Below are 13148 nucleotides of genomic sequence, written 5' to 3' on the forward strand. Positions count from 1 at the left end.
TCTCCTCTGTCCTCCGTGGGTCCTCTTACCATGACTAAGTTGAAAAAAAAGAAGACTTGCTTCAGAAGACAAATATCAGTGGTCCACACACAATGGCCAGCCCAGCAAAGTTGATGTTTCATAATCTTCGCCTAAACGCTGGTGATGTTAGCTACAGAGAGAAGGCTGGGATTGGTGCAATGGTCTTGCCATCTGATATGGAGAATCTTCATCAGACAGTGCTGTTGGCACCACTCTAGATGCTTAAGATGGCTTAGATATGTCACCCATGTCTCACACTCATAAGAGTGGGGATGACTACTGCACTGTAGACCAGGATCTTAGTTTCCATCTGCAGATCTCTGTCAATAAAGACAGGGTGGAGCAACTTTCCAAAGGATACGCTGACACAATGGATCCTTTGTTCAATTTCCACATCAAGATGGGCTGTCTGGGAGAGGTGGCTACTAAGGTAAGGGAAAAGGTCAACACTGCCCAGGTGTCCACCACCAGTGACGATTTCTGGGAGAAAGGGGACAAGTTTTGATGGGGAAGGTTGGTGTGGCACCTTAGTCTTCCCAATGTTGAGGGAGAGTCCCAGGCTATGATAGGTGCCTGAGAAAAGATCTAGGGTGGATTGCAAGTCAGCCTCAGTATGCACAAGGATAGCACAGTCGTCAGCATACTAAAGGTCAGTAATAACAGCCCTGTTGACCTGAGTTTTAGAATGAAGATACAGCAGGTTGAAGAGCTGCCCATCCATGTGATACTCATTCCCAATTTCAGAAGAAAGGTGGTCATGAATAAAAATCAAGATCACGGCAAGATAAATGGAAAAAAGGGTTGGGGCAATAACGTAGCCCTACTTGACACCAGTACAGATGGTGAACAGGTCTGTCTCCAGCCCATTAGCGGACAGTGGCAGTCATCCCATCATGAAGTAACCTGAGAGTACAAATGAACTTCAGTGGACAAGCAAACCTAGACAGCACCTTCCATAATGTTTCATGACTGATGGACTCAAAGGCCTTAGTTAGATCAATAAATACCATAAACAATGGCTGGTGTTGTTCTCTACACTTCTCTTGGATCTGTTGTGCAATGAAAATCATGTTGATGGTGCCCTGAGATGGCCTGAAACCACACTGGGAGATCTTCGCCAAGAGGAAGGAGACAATTCAAGAGGATGCAAGCAAGGATCTTCCCAGCAATGAAGAGGAGGGCAATGCCTAGGTAATTCCCGAACATTGACTTGTCCTCTTTCTTAAAGGTGGTTACAATATTGACATTCTTTAGGTGGGGTGGAATTTCCTCATTAACCCAAATCTTAACAAGAAGTTGATAAAGTTTTTGCACAACTGCTATTCCACCAGCTTTGAAGACCTCCACAGGGATGCCATCTGGGCCTTGTTTTTTGTTGTTCCTAGTCTGAGTGATGGCTTCAGAAGACTGGGGGTAAGCAAGAGGTTCTATTACTGGATGTTGAGGAATGGACTTGATGGTGGCCGCTGAGACTTCAGATTCATGGTTCAAAAGAGTCTCGAAATCCTCCCTCCAGCATTGCTTGAGGGCTACCTTGACCTTAAAAAGGGCGGAGTTCTCCTGGGATAACAGAGGGGTTATGCTATTAGAATTTGGCCCATAGATGGCTTTCATTGCTTGAAGAAAGAATAGCAGAAGTGAAATAGACTGCCAGGAATGGGACATGTGTACTTCAATATCAGATAGGAAAGCATCTGATTAAAAGGTCACATGTGGGTGGCACCAAATTATTTTGTGTTTGCTAAGCTTGTCCTGAGCTCAACCTTTACCTGAGTAAAGACAAGACCTGAGTTTCCCCCCACTATTCTTGTGCACTTGTCACACTGTCCCCCACTGCTTAGGAAAGGAATAGTCCTATGATCCCTCACAGGGATTCCTAGGGGCATTGCTCAAAAGAGGGAAGCATTTTCTTAACTCTGCATACCCTGTTTCAAAGGGTTAAATTAAGCTACTCTTCACATTCTGGAAGAGCACAAGGCACCACTGGACAACGTAAGCTCTGGTTTAACAAAGTTTTGGGGCAGTGAATTATGTAACAGAGATTGGAATCTGCTCTTAATTGCACCCTGAGCTTCCTAGAATTCAGAGCCCCACCTCCAATACACAGGGTGACCTTTCAACCTCTGCAGCCACACACTATATCCTTTACACAGCTGCTACCGAGAAGGAGACTGTCAGGACTCGAGCGTGAGGTGGTGCCCATTAGTGCATCCGCAAGGTCAGAGGTCAGCTGAAAATAAGGCAATGAATGTAAAAAGATCAACTGCTTACAACAGAGTCTGCAACTGAATTCCCTTTCCTCCCCAATATCCCTCATCATTAGTGTCCTCAACCTCATCCCCTCTCCTTCTACTCTTCCAGCTCTAACAAATATGTGCTGGCGGGAAAAAGCTCTTACCTTGTCACCATGATCCTCGTTTCCCTTGTTGTCTGCCTTGGAGTTATCCTGAGGTGAATTCAGTGCACTGTTCGTCTTCTTTACATGCCATAGCATTATTGCTATTGCTACTACTCCCACGATCAGAGCCTGATGTGAAAGAGAAAAACATATTAAGGTGAATGGAAAAACAATATGAACAGACAGAAACTGGTGTGCCCTGGGCTGTAATCTCCATATCAAAGGGGAGATTACAGCATGAACCCCATGTTCTGTTCTCTTTGCAGCCCCAGAATATGAAAAACATAAATGGCAGCACCGCAAGCTTCCCACAGACAGACAGATCACCTCCCAACTAAACAGCCTCACTCCTGCTCAGGAGAGAGAATAATGAGGGAGTAGAAATCCAGGAACATTCAACACTGTCCTGTCTACTGAGAATTCCAGCAAGAGAGTTGATTGGGGCAGGTTTTCAAAAAACTCAACTCCCATTTAGTTACTAGTAGTATCCAGCCCCTCCCTTCTGTCAAAATGAGACGGATGAGATAAGAGATTCATCTTGAGATAAGGGGGATCACATCAGTGGATGTGACCTCAAAGGCTATGACGACACAGGAAATGATGACAGGATGAGGTGTTAAGACACAACATAACATCTAGTACATTTGCATATCTCGTACAGCATCATTTTCTGTGAGATCGTACCTGGTGACTGAAGCTACACTCTTAATGGTTCCATTATCACCCAACCTCTTTTAAGTTTTAAGGTCATGTCTTGTTCCCAGTGAACAAGATGGTTCCCTTGTCTACAGTCTCAGCAGAAAAGGACAAAAATTAAATCCTTTTGGATGCTTAACTACACTCAGTTTGAAGGAGGGTTCTTAGTTCACAGTTAAGGCACAATTTCTGAGGCATGGTAAAGTAATGCTGGTACAGCCAATGACCACGCAATACATGTAATCAGGATAAATTTCCCTCCCGCAGCAGCCTCCTCTATCTCCCATTATTTTAGGGGCATCTGGGAAAAAAACAAATTAGAAGTTTCATTAATTATTTACATTCATGGTGGTAGCACTCCATTGTTCCCTGCTATGCATTCACTCCCACAGCTGTATACCCTTCTCTCTGCTGTGTCCCACCTCCCTGGGTAATCCCTTTCTTCCTGCATACCCCTTTCCTTCCCCTTCAATGGCCAGCCCCTTTCCCATTTTCCTGCTTGCCATCCTCTCCCCCTCATTTCTTCCCTCACTATAGCCCTGCTGGACATCCCCTTGGCACTGCTGCTGACCATCCCCAATCTCTCCTCCTGCTGGGCACTCACTCCTACTTTAAATAATTTTCCTCTGCAATTTCTTTCTAGTCTAATGTGAAGGAAGAATTTAAATGTAATAAAAATGTATGAATAATCTGGGCTTTAGACATGTCTGTACTAAGAAAGCAATAGCTGGCTACAAAAGTATGTCAGTAATCTGCATCATGATCGAGTCATTTATGTTAAGGATAAGAAATTGGTCCTGGCCCAAAAAGAAATTGATTTAAATCTCAGTCAAATCTCAAAAGGGGAAACTGCAAGAATTAGAATAAAGGGGGAAATGTCCAGATAGGAAACTTTAAGAGCTAAAGGTAAAACTGAACAAGTTAAGGGATGTGGAGATGAAAGTAAGGCCTGGTCTACACTTAAAAATTAGGTCAACCTATCTACATCGCTCAGGGTGGTGAAAAAATTCTGAGCGCTGTAGTTTGGTCAACCTAATCCCTGGCATAGACACGGCTAAATAAATGGAAGGATTCTTCCATCAACCTAATTACTTCCTCTTTGAGGGGTGGATTAACTACATTGACAGGAAAAAAACCCTTCTGTCAATATACAAAGTGTCTACACCAGGGGTTCTCAACCTTTGGCCGCAGATTGTTCAGGGTAAGCCCCTGGCGGGCTGCAAGATGCTTTGTTTACCTGAGTGTCCACAGGTACGGCCGCTCGCAGCTCCCCCTGGCCGCGGTTCATCGTTCTCGGCCAATGGGAGCTGCGGAAAGTGGTGTGGACTACTCAGGCTGGGCCTCAGGCTACTCCATGGCCTGGAGAGCTCTGCAGTCTTTCTCCTTCTTGTTCAGGGTCTCTCTCAAGCCTCCCTACATGGAAATATTTTGCCTCATTCAGGCTCTCTAGGAGCTCCCCTCCTCTGTAGCTTCCCCCTCAACTGAGCTCTCCTAAGATGTTTATTAGGCCCAGGTGCTCCTTTCTTAATTAACTGCCTTCCAGCTACTTAGGACAGGCCTGTCCTATGATGTGGTTCCCTAAACACTATCTGCTGAATGACATGGACAACAACAATCATCAACTCATCCTAACACAGTGATGGAAGGGCAAGTAATTATTTATGCTCCTCAGTAACAGAGAAACAAACAAACAGAGAGAGGGCAAAGGGGAGGTCAGGGAACCCAGCTGTGGTATTATGGGTAAGAATAAAGAATATGGGGATAGGTTTCTTTGGAAGGAACCCAATGATCACTATTGGCATCTCCACTATGAGAGAGGAAGGAGACCTCAAATACTGGGGCCACAGTCGTGGTAATAATTGAAAGGGGAATTTTCCCAGAGATAGACCACAAGAGGTGTCTGATATACCAAAACCCCTCACTGAGGGGAACTAATCAGAGCAATAAAAACATATTTTGCTTACCAGACTTCTAGGATAAGCAGGGCAACATAAAGGGACTACCTAAGGGCAGCCCCTCTTCTTTAGACCTAAGCTTGTCTGGGACTTATCTTCCCATGTCAGTGTAAAGCTACTCTCTCCCTGACCCCCAGGTGACTGGCAAGTCAGAGCTACCCACACCGAGGCCCTCCACTTCTGAATAAATGAGACATCTCCAGACATGGACAAGGCCTCACTGGGAAAGCGAAACCTGATCCTATGTCCAGACAAGCCTGGAAACCTCAGGAGACATAGAATGGAATTGCCTTCCCTGGGTACAGGCCAGGATCATCCAGCCAACCCACACAGCCAGAAGAGGAAAGAGCCTGTCCTTGGGCTGAGGAGGATGCAGTGGGAATACTAGCATTTCCACTACAAGTTCCTCTGTCAAATGTGAAGAAAGGTTCCGTTTACACTAACCTGGGGGAGTTCACCCAAAAAGACCTCCCTTACCACTAACTAGAAACCAGATCCAGATTCCCAGCCCAGAGAACAGCATAGCAGAAGTGAAACGGACTGCTAGGAATGCGACATGCATACTTCAATACCAGATAGAAAAGGATCTGATAAAAAGGTCAAGTGTGGATGGCACCAAGTTATTTTGTGTTTGCTAAGCTTCACCTAAGCTCAGTCTTTACCCTAGTGAAGACAAGACCTGAGTTTCCTGGCCCGCCCCCCATTCTTGTGCACTTGTCACACAGTCCCCCACTGCTTAGGAAAGGAACAGTCCTATGATCCCTCACAGGGATTCCTAGGGGCATTGCTCAAAAGACGGAGGCATTATCTTAACACTGCATGTCCTGGGTTTCAAAGGGTTAAATTAAGCTACTCTTCACATTCTGGAAGAGCACAAGGCACCACTGGGCAACGTAAAGGTTTTTGGGGCAGTGAATTATGTAACAGAGATTGGAATCTGCTCTTAATTGCATCCTGAGCTTCCTAGAATTCAGAGCCCCACCTCCAATACACAGGCTGACCTTTCAACCTCTGCAGCCACACACTATATCCTTACACAGCTGCTACCGAGAAGGAGGCTGTCAGGACTCGAGCGTGAGGTGGTGCCCACTAATGCATCCGCAAGGTCAGAGGTCAGCTGAAAATAAGGCAATGAATGTAAAAAGATCAACTGCTTACAACAGAGTCTGCGACTGAATTCCCTTTCCTCCCCAATATCCCTCATCATTAGTGTCCTCAACCTCATCCCCTCTCCTTCTACTCTTCCAGCTCTCACAAATATGTGCTGGCGGGAAAAAGCTCTTACCTTGTCACCATGATCCTCGTTTCCCTTGTTGTCTGCCTTGGAGTCATCCTGAGGTGAATTCAGTGCACTGTTCGTCTTCTTTACATGCCATAGCATTATTGCTATTGCTACTATTCCCACGATCAGAGCCTGATGTGAAAGAGAAAAACATATTAAGGTGAATGGAAAAACAATATGAACAGACAGAAACTGGTGTGCCCTGGGCTGTAATCTCCATATCAAAGGGGAGATTACAGCATGAACACCATGTTCTATTCTCTTTGCAGCCCCAGAATATGAAAAGCATAAATGGCAGCACTGCAAGCTTCCCACAAACAGACAGACAGATCACCTCCCAACTAAACAGCCTCACTCCTGCTCAGGAGAGAGAATAATGAGGGAGTAGAAATCCAGGAACATTCAACACTGTCCTGTCTACTGAGAATTCCAGCAAGAGAATTGACTGGGGCCAGGTTTTCAAAAAAACTCAACTGTTTAGTTACCTGTAGTATCTTGTCACGTGGCTTCTGCCTCTCCTTTCTCTAAGCCCCAGGTCACAGCACCTGCTCTTGAAGTAGGGCTTCCACCCCCACGAATGAGCAACAGTCATGCGTCCCTGTCACGAATGGACACAAGTTTCTACTTCTAAGCAAGACATTCCTGAACCCACTCAGGCCCCTGTCTCTCCTCAATGGCCTTCTTCCCCTTTTGCAAAGACCCCATGGACACCCACTCTGCCTACTAAACCACAGTCATCTGGGCAGGCTCTCAGTCAACAAATATTTCTGTCCCTATCCCTCACCAGCGGGTCCCAGCTCCTCTTGCTAATCCCTTAGCCTGTGCTTCCAATCAAAGGACCCCTACTTCTTTCCTGGGGCTTCAGGCAGCACCTCCTGGCAGGTCTAGGAAGACGGGATTTGCGACTGACTGTGGCTCTGCTGCAACCTGCCTCAGTTTCTCCGAATGACATAATGAGTTCACTTAAACAGCCCAGTCGAGGAGAAACCCATAGAATACTGATACTTTGCAGCAGTATCTCCTTCTTTTAATAAAGCCTTCTGAAAGGAGCACTTGTGCAGCATTTAAAGGGTTAGAGCCCAGTTAAAACTTGAAAGGCCCAAAACATATGATGTTTATGAGGTCCAGGTGCTCCTTACCTAATTAACTGCCTTACAGCTTGTTATAAATATAAAGGGAAGGGTAACCACCTTTCTGTATACAGTGCTAGAAAATCCGTCCTGGCCAGAAGAAAAATCCTTTCACCTGTAAAGGGTTAAGAAGCTAAGGCAACCTCGCTAGCACCTGACCAAAATGACCAATGAGGGGACAAGATACTTTCAAATCTGGAGGGGGGGGGAATTTTTTTGTTTGTCTGTGTGATACCTTTGCTAGGAACAGACCAAGGATGTAAGCCTCCAACTCCTGTAAAGTTAGTAAGTAATCTAGCTAGAAAATGCATTTGGTTTTTCTTTGTTTTGGCTTGTAAATTCGCTGTGCTGGAGGAAACGTGTATTCCTGTTTGTGTCTTTTTGTAACTTAAGGATTTGCGTAGAGGGATTCTCTATGTTTTGAATTTGACTGCCTGTAAGATTATTTTTCATTTTTATCTTACAGAGTTGTTTTCTTTTCTTTTCTTTTTTTTTTTTGTACTTTTCATGAAGTTTTGATTTTTAAGAATTTGATTGGGTTTTTTTGGTCTTAAAAATCCAAGCAGTTTGTGCTCATTTTCCTTATTTTTAAGCTTTCCCAGGAAAGGGGGTGTAAGGGCTTGGGGGGATATTTTGGGGGAAGACGTCTCCAAGCGGTCTTTTCTCGGATTCTATATTAAATCACTTGGTGGTTGCAGCGTACCAGGTTTTTAACCTAAGCTGGTTCTGAAGGCAAGAAAGAAATCTGTGCCTTGGGGAAATTTTAACCTAAGCTGGTAAGAATAAGCTTAGGGGGTCTTTCATGCAGGTCCCCACATCTGTAACCTAGAGTTCAGAGTGGGGAAGGAACCTTGACATGGTGGCAGAGTGGTGGGATCATTTTGAACTAGAAGCACGGCAGGATTTTAAAAGGTTTTGTAAAAGGTGTTTACAGCTGCAGGTTCTGTCTCTTTGCCTGGGGATAGAGCAGCTCCATAACAAAAAGATTTTTCTGTAGGCTGGGAACAGCTATCAGAAACAAAGGAATCAGGTTACAGCACAGCAAATTTTACAAGCCAGGTTTTTTTTTTTCTTTCTAACTCTCGGGAATACCTAGGTTAAAAACAGAGAGGCTAAAATGACAAAAATCAATGCCCAACAGAAACTGAAGACAGCCAGACTGGAAGCAGAAGAGAAAGAAAAGGAACACCAGAACTGGTCGAATTAAAACGACTCGATATGGAGGCAGCGAGAGAGGCAGAGAAAGCCCAGGAGGTTGCCCACCAGAGACAAATGGAGGCAAAAGCAAAAAAAAAAAAAAAAAAAAATGGAGGAGAGGGGAAAAGAGAGGAAGCATGAACTAGAGATAGAGAAGGCAAGGGCTCAGCAGAATATACCGAATAACCCTAACAATCCTTCCCCAACAATCCACAAATGGGAGCGACTATGTCCACAGTATGATGAATCCAGTAATATTGCTGAATATTTTCTCACCTTTGAGAGACTGTGCACACTCCATAAAATTCCTGATCCTCACAAGATGACCACATTGGTCACAAAATTGACTGAAAGAGCTCTGGACGTATTCAGTAAGATGCTTATTAATGAGGCTTCTGACTATAATAAATTCAAGGATTTGGTTTTAAAGCAATTTCAAGTTACATCTGAAATTTACAGAATAAAATTTTGAACCCGTAAGAGAGGGCCTGGGCTAAGTAATGTGGCTTATGTAAACCAGATGACAGATCTGTTTGATAAATGGTTCAAAGGACGGGATGTAACTAGCTTTGGAGGAATGCGGAATTTGATGATATAGGAGTAATTCCTGAATATATCCAAGGATGATATAAAACAGTGTTTATGGGATAAGAAAATGGATTCAGCAGCAAGTCTTGCTTCTTATGCTGATCAATACGAGCAGTCCCAGCCCGCCAGAGAGGCGGGGCAAACCGGAACAAAACGGGTGGAGGGAGGAGAAAGAAACAACCCTGGTCGCAGTTTGAGCGGATACCAGAAGGGACACCCTAAGACCACACCCTACTACCGGGGGCAGCCCAAGGCCCCAACTACACCCCAAGGAACACTCCAGACACCTTATCGTCCCTCCACACTATTCTCCAGCAACCCACCTCGCCCCAGTGACCTGTCAGCTGGGGGATGTTTTAAATGTAACGAGCTGGGGCATGTAAAGGCCAACTGTCCCCAAAACCCCAACAGACTACAGTTCATTGCACTGGGGTCCCACCAAAGGTCCTCAGGCCCAGATGCCTCCCAGATACCCTCAGAGCAGAGGGAAACTGTGAGTGTGGGTGGGAAGAAGGTCACAGCGTGGAGGGACACCGGAGCACAAGTGTCAGCTATCCATGCTTCCTTAGTGGACCCCAATTTAATCGACCCAGAGATCCAAGTGACGATTCAACCCTTCAAGTCCAACTCTTTTGACTTGCCTACAGCCAAGTTGCCGGTCCTGTTCAAGGGCTGGTCAGGAACGTGGACTTTTGCAGTCTATGATGATTATCCCATCCCCATGCTCTTAGGGGAAGACTTGGCCAATCAGGTGAAGCTAGCCAAGGGGGAGGGAATGGTCACCTGCAGCCAAGCTAAGCAAGCTGTTAAACCTAGCTCTGTTCTGGAGACTTCCACCAGGACCCAGTCGGAGGTGATGGAACCGGATCACATACCAACATCTGCAACAGCAGTAGTGGATCCAGTCCCAGAGACCCAGACAGAGCCAGTCCCAGAACCGGAACCGGCAGAACAAACAGCACCAGAACCATTGCCAGCACTGAATCCAGTACTTGTAACCCCAACACCAGAGGGCCCCACCGAACCTACACCAGCAGCAGATAACCCTACACAAGAGGCTCAGCCAGAGCCTGAATGCCAACATAGTGCACCAGCGGAGAGTGATTCACAGTCAACAGAAACAGCCCCATCACCTGCATCGCTTCCAGAGGGACCAAGTACAGGTCCACAATCCAATGAGGAACTGATGTCTCCAGCCTCAAGGGAATAGTTCCAAACCGAACAGGAAGCAGATGAAAGCCTCCAGAGAACTTGGATGGCAGCACAAAGCAACCCACCACCTCTCAGCTCTTCTAATCGATCCAGGTTTGTTGTAGAAAGAGGACTTTTATACACGGAAACTCTTTCTGGTGGACAACAGGAAGATTGGCATCCTCAGAGACAGTTGGTAGTTCCAACTAAGTACCGGGCCAAGCTCTTGAGTTTAGCCCACGATCATCCTAGTGGCCATGCTGGGGTGAACAGAACCAAAGACCATTTGGGAAAGTCGTTCCGCTGGGAGAGAATGGGCAAGGATGTTTCTACCTATGTCTTGTCTTGTAAGGTGTGCCAAAGAGTGGGAAAACCCCAAGACCAGGTCAAAGCCCCTCCCAAGCCACTCCCCATCATTGAGGTTCCATTTAAGCAAGTAGCTGTGGATATTCTGGGTCCTTTTCTGAAAAAGATGCCCAGAGGAAAGCAGTACATACTGACTTTCATGGATTTTGCCACCCGAGGGCCGGAAGCAGTAGCTCTAAGCAACACCAGGGTTAAAAGTGTGTGCCAGGCACTAGCAGACATTTTTGCCAGGGTAGGTTGGCCCTCCGACATCCTTACAGATGCAGGAACTAATTTTCTGGCAGGAACTATGGAAAGCCTTTGGGAAGCTCATGGGGTGAATCACTTGATTGCCACCCCTTACCACCATCAAACAAATGGCATGGTGGAGAAGTTTAATGGAACTTTGGGGGCCATGATACATAAATTCGTAAATGAGCACTCCAATGATTGGGACCTAGAGTTGCAGCAGTTGCTCTTTCCCTACAGAGCTGTACCACATCCCAGTTTAGGGTTTTCCCCATTTGAACTTGTATATGGCTGTGAGGTTAAGGGGCCATTGCAGTTGCTGAAGCAGCAATGGGAGGGGTTTACACCTTCTCCAGGAATTAACATTCTGGACTTTGTAACCAACCTACAAAACACCCTCTGAACCTCTTTATCCCTTGCTAAAGAAAACTTACAGAATGCTCAAAAAGAGCAAAAAGCCTGGTATGATAAACATGCCAGAGAGCGTTCCTTCAAAGTAGGGGACCAGGTCATGGTCTTAAAGGCGCTCCAGGCCCCTAAAATGGAAGCATCGTGGGAAGGGCCATTCACGGTCCAGGAGCGCCTGGGAGCTGTTAATTATCTTATAGCATTAGCCACCTCAAACCGACAGCCTAAGGTATACCATATTCATTCTCTGAAGTCCTTTTATTCCAAAGAATTAAAGGTTTGTGAGTTTACAGCCCAAGGGAGGAGACGACGCTGAGTGGCCTGAAGGTGTCTACTACGAAGGGAAAAGTGATGGTGGCGTGGAAGAGGTGAACCTCTTCATGACTCTTGGGCGTATGCAGCGACAACAGATCAAGGAGCTGTGCACTAGCTACTCACCGATGTTCTCAGCCACCCCAGGACTGACTGAACAAGGATACCACTCCATTGACACAGGTAATGCTCACCGAATTAGAGCCCACCCTTACCGGGTGTCTCCTCAAGCTAAAACTGCTATAGAACGGGAGATCCAAAATATACTACAGATGGGTGTAATTCGCCCCTCTGGCAGTGCATGGGCATCTCCAGTGGTTCTAGTTCCCAAACCAGATGGGGAGATACATTTTTGCATGGATGACTGTAAGCTAAATGCTGTAACTCGCCAAGACAACTATCCAATCCCATGCACAGATGAACTATTGGAGAAACTGGGACGGGCCCAGTTCATCTATACCTTGAATTTAACCAAGGGGAATTGGCAGGTACCACTAGATAAATCCACCAAGGAAAGGTCAGTCTTCATCACACATGTCAGGCTGTATAAATGGAATGTGCTCCATTTCGGGCTGTGGAATGCACCCACCACCTTCCAAAGACTTGTAGATGGTCTCCTAGTGGGATTTGGAGACTATGCAGTCGCCTACCTTAACACTGTGGCCATATTTTTGGATTCCTGGGCAGAACACCTGGAACATCTACAAAAAGTCTTCGAGCGCATAAGGGAGGCAGGACTAACTGTTAAGGCTAAGAAGTGTCAAATAGGCCTAAACAGAGTGACTTACCTTGGACACCAGGTGGGTCAAGGAACTATCAACCCCCTACAGGCCAAGGTGGATGCTATCCAAAAGTGGCCTGACCCAAAGTCAAAGAAACAGGTCCAATCCTTCTTAGGCTTGGCCGGATATTACAGGTGATTTGTACCGCAATACAGCCAAATCGCCACCCCACTGACAGATCTGACCACAAAAAAAACAGCCAAATGCAGTTCAGTGTACTGAAGAGTGTCAGAAGGCCTTTAACCAGCTTAAAGCGACACTCATGTCTGACCCTGTGCTAAGGGCCCCAGACTTTGACAAACCGTTCCTAGTAACCACAGATGCGTCCGAGCGTGGTGTGGGAGCAGTCTTAATGCAGGAAGGACTGAATCAAGAATTCCATCCTGTCTTGTTTCTCAGCAAGAAGCTGTCTGAGAGGGAAAACCACTGGTCATTCAGTAAAAAGGAATGTTACGCCATTGTCTACGCTCTGGAAAAGCTAAGCCCATATGTTTGGGGACTGCGTTTCCACCTGCAAACTGACCATGCTGCGCTACAGTGGCTTCATACCGCCATGGAAAATATCAAAAAACTTATATGGTGTAGTTTAGCTCT

The 13148-nt window shown here is 46.0% G+C and overlaps 2 protein-coding genes across 18 annotated transcripts in view; both read right to left on the bottom strand.

Annotated features, from left to right (window-relative positions):
• The window catches only part of LOC119566513 (maestro heat-like repeat-containing protein family member 7), a 626780-nt gene that overhangs the window by 109688 nt on the left and 503944 nt on the right, over positions 1-13148 (bottom strand). The gene's annotated exons all lie outside the window — the stretch shown is intronic.
• Positions 1-13148, bottom strand: part of LOC119566252 (interferon-induced very large GTPase 1-like) — an 858959-nt gene that overhangs the window by 26997 nt on the left and 818814 nt on the right. For 13 of the 17 annotated variants that reach the window (XM_043549274.1, XM_043549289.1, XM_043549287.1 and 10 more), the window contains 2 exons: positions 6356-6484; positions 2420-2548 (listed from right to left, as the gene is read on the bottom strand). In XM_043549274.1, coding sequence (XP_043405209.1) covers positions 2420-2548; positions 6356-6484 — 258 coding nt within the window. The remainder of the gene's footprint in view (positions 1-2419; positions 2549-6355; positions 6485-13148) is intronic. The other 4 variants (XM_043549286.1, XM_043549283.1, XM_043549288.1 and 1 more) reach the window with 2 other exon arrangements.

The sequence above is a fragment of the Chelonia mydas genome, chromosome 6, assembly GCF_015237465.2.
Source record: "Chelonia mydas isolate rCheMyd1 chromosome 6, rCheMyd1.pri.v2, whole genome shotgun sequence".
Taxonomy (NCBI): Eukaryota; Metazoa; Chordata; order Testudines; family Cheloniidae; genus Chelonia; species Chelonia mydas.